Source organism: Silurus aristotelis (genome assembly GCF_946808225.1).
Source record: "Silurus aristotelis genome assembly, chromosome: 28".
NCBI classification, from domain to species: Eukaryota; Metazoa; Chordata; class Actinopteri; order Siluriformes; family Siluridae; genus Silurus; species Silurus aristotelis.
Window position 1 is genome coordinate 5,423,854 of NC_139601.1, and position 7,208 is coordinate 5,431,061.

At 43.4% G+C, this 7,208-nt stretch overlaps 1 protein-coding gene across 2 annotated transcripts; it reads right to left on the reverse strand.

Moving 5' to 3' along the window:
- Nucleotides 1–90: 90 nt before the first annotated feature.
- On the reverse strand, nucleotides 91–7,208 carry qrich1 (glutamine-rich 1). 2 transcript variants are annotated; one of them, XM_083534125.1, is made up of 12 exons: nucleotides 6,894–7,208; nucleotides 5,187–5,467; nucleotides 4,936–5,016; nucleotides 4,537–4,674; nucleotides 3,643–4,320; nucleotides 2,960–3,113; nucleotides 2,667–2,821; nucleotides 2,458–2,572; nucleotides 2,164–2,272; nucleotides 1,730–1,881; nucleotides 1,533–1,623; nucleotides 91–1,440 (listed from the first exon to the last, which is right to left on the reverse strand). In XM_083534125.1, the coding sequence occupies exons 2-12, from the start codon at nucleotides 5,433–5,435 to the stop codon at nucleotides 1,251–1,253; spliced, it is 2,112 nt and encodes a 703-aa protein (XP_083390251.1). In that variant the 5' UTR covers nucleotides 5,436–5,467; nucleotides 6,894–7,208; the 3' UTR covers nucleotides 91–1,250. The 2 variants fall into 2 exon arrangements, with proteins under 2 accessions (XP_083390251.1, XP_083390252.1); XM_083534126.1 differs by lacking the exon at nucleotides 6,894–7,208 and adding an exon at nucleotides 6,708–6,879.

The window sequence follows — 7,208 nt, forward strand, 5'->3', positions numbered from 1 at the left end:
TGTTAGTTTTTTCCAAATCCTTTGTTAAACAAATACAACAAATGTGTGTAATATATATATATATATATGAAAGAAAGACACTACACACAGTTACAGGGACCTCACTGTACAAAAGGCATGTTTTGAAAACACAGGCGTCAATGCTTCCGTCTCCAGCACCACTATATCAATACATATCAGATTACCATAGATGCATATACATATATATAATAAAAAAAAAAAGACCAGAAAGTCTTTCTGTATAGAATACACTTGACTGTGCTCATGCCAAGTCAAGAGGGGTGTATAGAGTTCCCCAAAAGAACCCTTGTTTTTAACCCCATGCAGAGATGAATCCAGTCTTATCACACACTCCTTGCCTCTGTTACGAAAGGAAAAAAAAAAAAAGAAAAAATAGGGGGAAGTGAAGGGTGTGAGAAAATAAATGTTGGTGACGTGTGAAACAAAGGGGCTACATATTTGACAGCAATAGCTAGCGAAGTGAAACCGCACTTTAAAGGTGTGTCATGCCATCAGGCATCACATGAACAGATTAAGTAATATCTTTATTAAAATAGAAAAGAAAAAAAAAAAAAAAAAAAGGCTTGTAGGTTCGGTTCAGTCCTTCAGTGGCGGCTGGTCAGAGGAGGCACCCGCAAGAAGTAGAGGTTTCTAGAAGGGGTGGATAAAATTTGTTTTTCCTTTATATATGTTTATATTGTGTGTGTGTGTGGGTGGAGTTGCACTGCAGTTCCATAAAGCATCAAACGATGATGCAATGTGTTGCAATTTTCTGAATAAATCACCAAAGAAATCCAATTCAGTGGCAATATAAGGAAAATGCAACTGTTCTTTGAACTCTGATCCACTTTAGAATTATACACTGAAATTAAACAGCAAGCTGAAAGCAAAAAATGACTACCAAATATTTTTAACGTTTTATGAACTAGTAAACAAACGCTATTTTTCTTTTAGGGTTAGCGATCGGACGATTGCAGCATTTAATTTTTTACTCGGACCGGTCAGGTTTTAAATCCTATTCAAAACGATTTAAAGAGCGTAAGTAGATGTAGGTATTGTTGCCTCCTCTTGCCCTGTGCCACCACTGGTGCGTGCTTCAGGTTGTGTAAATATGGAGCACGAGGAGACACAGCGATGGCTACATTCCCTCCTTTTGAGCTTGTGAGCGACTTGGTCGCGGTGAGGCCGGAGGAGCTCGGAGGTGGGAACCTTCCTTTCACCATCTCTCTCCTTCCACCTCTCATCTCCCCTCACTGAATGTTGGCCTGTGTGATGGAGATTATTTCTTGGATTTCTCGCACCACCATGATTCTTGTGAGCATCTGCTCCAGCTGCTCGCTCGTGATTGGCTGAGTCGAGTACCATATAGGGCTGTTTGGGGCTACGACGGGCTCTGGCGTCAGGTAATACGTGTCATTCCGACCTTTGGCAGTTTGAGGGCTGGAAAGAAATAAATAGCAGGTGTGTTGGTCAGGGACAGTGGCAGCTGACTTGACTAACAAAGATAAATCTCTTACTGAACAGGTCCTCACCATTTGAAGAGGTAAAAGTCATAGAGCTTGATAGGGCAGCGAAGTGGATTCTCTGGATCCTCAGCTTGCTCCGCATACATATCATCAGTCACTAGTCACAAAGAAAGAAAAGGCATTTAGTTTTTTTTCTTCCAGCAATAAAAGGTGGATTTGATCATAAATCTGACCACAATGTAAAATCTAAAAATACTATTTACCTTTCTGACCGACATGGTGAGAGCCGACTCCTTTCAGGTAGCGGATGCTGGTGCTCTTGTCTTTTGGGTTGGTCGGGTTCTTCTTGGTGTGCCGAAGCACTTTAGAGAAGGCCACTTTCATATGCTGCTCTACTGTAGTCAGGTGGAAATACCTGCGAAATGAACAACATTTCACTGAATGTTAATGTACTCCATCGAGACAATGTGTAAAAACTTGTGCTTCATTAGCGCATTCAGTCAGTATCAGCGTTTCTTCAGGTCTATTTTGCCCCCTAGTGTTATAACGTGTTTTAGTTTATTTACCAAGTTTAAATTTAGAACAAGGAATCAAATTCACTTGGGCATGGGTTGCATGTTTGACAGCTCTGCTGTGGAAGGATGAAGAGAAGCTAATAAGAAGCCCTGATGAAACACAGATCTTTTCAGTGACTCACTTGGTGTTAAAGTACATTAGTGTAGTGAGTAAAGTAGATGGAGAATGAGCTCCCAGTTGTTTACACTCCCACAACATCTCCTCTGTCACATGACTGGGGATAATATAACCTAAAAAAAGAAATGCAGCAAATCATAATTTATACACAAATAGCATCCAATTAAGCACAACATTTAAGTCACACAAAAAAAGCCAAAAAGAGGTAGAGTATTTCTTTGGTATTTTTTGCTTATTATTTACTATAACACTCTCCAGTTATAAAGGCTATACTGCAGAACCAAGACTCTTTGTTTACCTAGCGGATGGACACTGGGCCTCCATTCCTCCAGGATTTTGTGTAGACACTGGGAGAATCGGGAGTAGTACTGGTCTGAAAAGATGTCATCCACCCTGCCATTCTCGAACATGTACTAGACACACAAAAAGCACGTATCACATGAGACAACGATATCCGAAAAATGACAAACATGGTTTGAGTGGTTAGAAAGTAGGCACACAACATACTTTCTGTATGCACAAGAAGACGTAATACAGTGCGTCGGGTTCAAAGGGCTCTTCTTCTATACCACGGGCCTCCTGGGTCATGAGAGACAGAGCCACGTTAAGCTCGCCCACTGAACTCGACACCAGATCCTCTCGGAAACGCAGAGGCTGGCGGCCTGCAGAGAGATTAAAAAACACCCATACGCATAAGGAATTGTCTTTAAGAATTTCTATTTTTGGAGAAACAGGGCGGATAAGGCCGATAGAAACCCTACTAAAAAACATAAGCCGTCGTAAAAAGATGAATCACTCACGGCCAATCGGCGCCAACTTGTTCTGTTCGTTCTTATCCAGCTCAGCATTTTTGCGCTGCACCCAAAGCCTCCAGGTCTCCAGGCCTTCCTCTGGCTTTAGCACTGTAGGAAGGAGCAGCTCAGGAGGAGCTTCAGCTTGTGCCTCTGCCTCTGCCTGAAATAGGGAGAGAGAATTGTTAAATAAGAATAATTTCATAGCATCAAATTTTTTTTTTATAGCACAAAATACTATGACATACTCTACAAGATCTTGGTTTGAACAATTTCATAAACTGAAAATGAATAATAAATATTCAATCACATTAAACAAATTACATAAACATAATATCTAAAAGTACTTTCAGAGAAGGATTCATCTTTTTTTTGTTTTTCTTTCATTTCTGCCTCGTCCTATAATCCCGGAGTACAAGGTGAAGGGAGAATAATGCTGTGCAATTTAGGTTGTCTTTCATATAGATCTGCAATTAAAAAAAAATAATTCTATGCTTCATTTTTATCAATGTGCGTTCTTGCAGAAAACTGGTCCTAAGTTAATGAGATTGTTTTTTTTAAATGAAAGAATTCTCTATATAGAATAAACCTGGCTCTAAGCTACTATGCTGACTTACAGGACAGATTCACAGTTCTAAATACATACATAGTTTATGTACATGCTCAAGCTCTCCACTCTCCAGTTTTCTAACCTGCAGATGGAGCTGTTGCTCCTGAACTTCAGCCTCCTGGCAATGATGCTGCTGCTGCGGGTCCCAGATGTGCAGTGCCTGGGTGGTGCTTGTGTAGCCTCCGCCGACAGCCTGGACCGCCACTGGAATGTGGATGTTCCCATTCATAAACTGCGCCGGGAAAAGAGAGTGCACCACCTCCTCTTGTGAGCCCGACACAGGCACCGCAACCGCAGCCGTACCAACCGTCATCTTGTCTTTATCTTTGTCCTGCACCTGCACCGTACTGTAGGCCTCCTGTGGGATGGCAATGTGTGCTACACCCTGTTGCTGCTGGTACACCGGGATAGTCCAGGTCTCTCCTGATGCACCTGTGATGGTGCCTGCTGTCGCTGTGCCGTACAGGTGTGCGCTATCTACAGTGAGGAGTTCTGGCCTCAGTGACACATAGCCCTGCTGCTGGCCCTGTGGAATAGCCAGTACAGTGGCGAGCTGCTGGCCCTGTGCTAGCTGATAAGACACTACGGCAGGTACGTCCACCTTCCGCTTCTTGGCTGGCTGTAGGACTCCCGGTGAAGCTCCGGCACGACGCTCTGCCTCCGAACCCTGATGCTGGATCTGAGACGGAGACAGTGCCTCCACTGTCTGAATCTGGATTTGCTGACCTCCAGCCACAGCTGCTACCAACTGAGCCTGGATCTAGGAGTCACAGACACAGTAAAAACACCTAATTACTGCTACTATAGGCAGAAAAAATAAAAAGGTATTCACATACTGTACGTCAGCCATGCATCTATTCATGGCTACTAAATATTAACTATATAACAATTTTGCTTGCTAGTGAGAATGAAGGATTATCCTCTTTCCATGTGTTGGGTGCGTATTATGTGTCCGTGGAAAAAAACGTAGACGTACTTGCTGCTGTTGTTCCTCAGTTAGCTCGCCCTGCTGCACTAGCTGCGTTGTAGTGACCCCTGACAGCTGCTGTTGGGTAGGAGAAGCCACCTGCAGCACCTGACCAACTGTTTGACCCTGCTCACCTTGGATCTGTACCTGCAAAAGAACATGAAAAATTAGCAATGAACATCAAAAACAAAGACAAAACAAGAAAGGGGTGGGGTTTTTTTTTGTTTGTTTGTTTGAATCTTCATCTGTGATAGCTTTCTTTCTCAGCCAGTTAATTCAAGTAATACTACTTAACATCCAGTATAAGGAATTCATATTTAGACATATTGCATATTTAGATACACAAGCTGGATATATTGAACAGTATCTAAAAAGTTTATATTAGTGAAGAACAAAAAGGATTCTAACCTGGACTTGTATCTGCTGTTCAGACGCCTGCTGCACAGCTGCAGCCAGCTGTGGCGAGATCTGCGTAGACGTCACCTGCACCTGCAGAAAAATAAGGCCACCTTGTATCACAAATTATGCACAAAATAATTGAAATAGCTTTGATCAGAAAATGTATACAGTTGATGTACTATTGATTACTATTATACCATTATTATTATTATTATACGATTATCCGGGGTCACCATAAATGCAAGTGTTTTATTTCTTACTGGGCATGCCAGCTCGAGCAGTGACCCTGCCACCTCTGTGCTGTCGGTGTAGATGCAGTTGGCCCCCTGTTGGTACACCATGGTGGTGGTGGTGCCACTGGCCTGCTGGCTGAACTCCTGGAGGATCTCAGGGCCTTTGGTGGCCAGGGACTCCAGGAACTCCTTCATGCGGTGCTGGGGTACGGTGCGAGCCTTTTGCCGCACATACTCGTCGAACGAGATCGCCCCGCCTTCGATCGGCTCATTCATGACAGGTCAATCCACCTTGAACTGACGGAAGCCTGAAAGAAAGAAAGATTTGGTAGCAGTGTTATGAGGGATGCAGAATCTGTTCTGGTCAGGGTTCTGAGAGCAAATGAACACAGACCAATTTGATCAATGATACGGTTACGGATCGAGTCTTATGATTACCATATATTATTTTAGGCAAGATTGTGCAGCACAGGCAAACATCAACAACTCCACGACACCGCAAATGTTTTTTTCTTCAACATTAGGTTAAGGATTTTTTTTGTTTGTTTTAGATCTTTAATGACAAATCAAAGGATCCTGCAAGTAGATTAGGTTTTTTTTTTCTCCTTACAACAATTTGCAGTTTTCTTCTCAATTATAAAAAGGACATTAGATCATGAACAGGGGAACATCTTCAATTCTAATCCTTTTGCATGTCTGAAAGAGAATGCATTTCAAAGACACTCGTTTCCATACGTGATGTTTTACAGACTCTGATTTGGAGGAGTTTCAGCTCAGGTGCATCATATATAACGTTAATGGTCAGAAAATACACAAGGAAAATGCAGGTCAGTGGCTTTGTATCGTTTAAATGAAAGCCCACATCGACTGGCTGAATCGCAAACGGAGACTTATTGCATTTTCCCAAAGCACTACGTAGGGCGCAGAAACCTTTACCCAGCATGTAGTCCACTTATCGAAGGAACGAGGAGTCATTTGGGATCGGGCCAGCTGTGTACCGTATTGCACTTTAGACCATTTCTGTCTATTTATTCCAGATTAAAGGTTCAGCTGCTATATATATATTCCGATTACATCTCAAGTCAGTGAATATAAAACAGTTGTTATGTACACCGAAGGCGGTAAATGATGGCTCTTGGGGTATCGAAAAAAAAAAAAAAAAAAACAGCTAGCTAATTGTAGCTAACGTTTCCAAAACACTGTTAGCTCGCGAGGCTAGCTGAGGAATTTCGGATATTACACCAATTAGTGTACAAGAACCGGGCAGACACTGGTATTTACCCGAGGAACATGAAATACAATATATTTTTACTGTGGGCTTGGGTCGGGAAATCATACAAATATTAAATCATATTTCTTTCACTAAAGGCTAGCTTAGCCTGACGGATTTAGCAGGCTATCTCTGACTAGCTCGGCCGCGTATCTCGCCATGCTACCTTAAATAAAACCAAAATCAATTTCCGCCAAAACACGCCGTTCAAAAAACAAAAAAACACCAAAGCATGTCTTAATTCATTGCTCAGCCCCAGACCCGGACTCCATCCGCACCTCTATCACACCTCCAGCTACCGGTTCTTTTTTTCTCCTCCACTCAGGTGCACCGAACAATACCGATAGAAGTGATGTGACGTGGTGCTTGTTGCATTTTCCGAGCGCGCATATATGCGTTTCGACGCGAATCACACCCTCACAACCGTCATCGCGTTTGGTTGCGTGGAAAAAAAAATACCCTACCGTGGTAGAAAAAGACGTTGAAACGCGGCTGTTCAAACCGGAAACCGGACCCAATATTTTGTGTTTTTTTCCCCCCCACACCACGTCGAAAGCGGCGCGCGGACGGAAGTAGGCCCTTATGCAAGAGTGTGAGACCCCGGACTGTCCTGCTCGCACAGCGCCCGCTTCAGTGTGAGCGTGCGCGCAGCTCCCTCTGCAGGCCCGCGCGCACATTCCGTCCCCGTGAACGCGCGGCCGTGGGGGGAGTTGGTGTCTATAGGAGATGGGCGCGGGAACGCGCGTCGCGTGGTGGACACTCACAAAGACTGGGGGGAC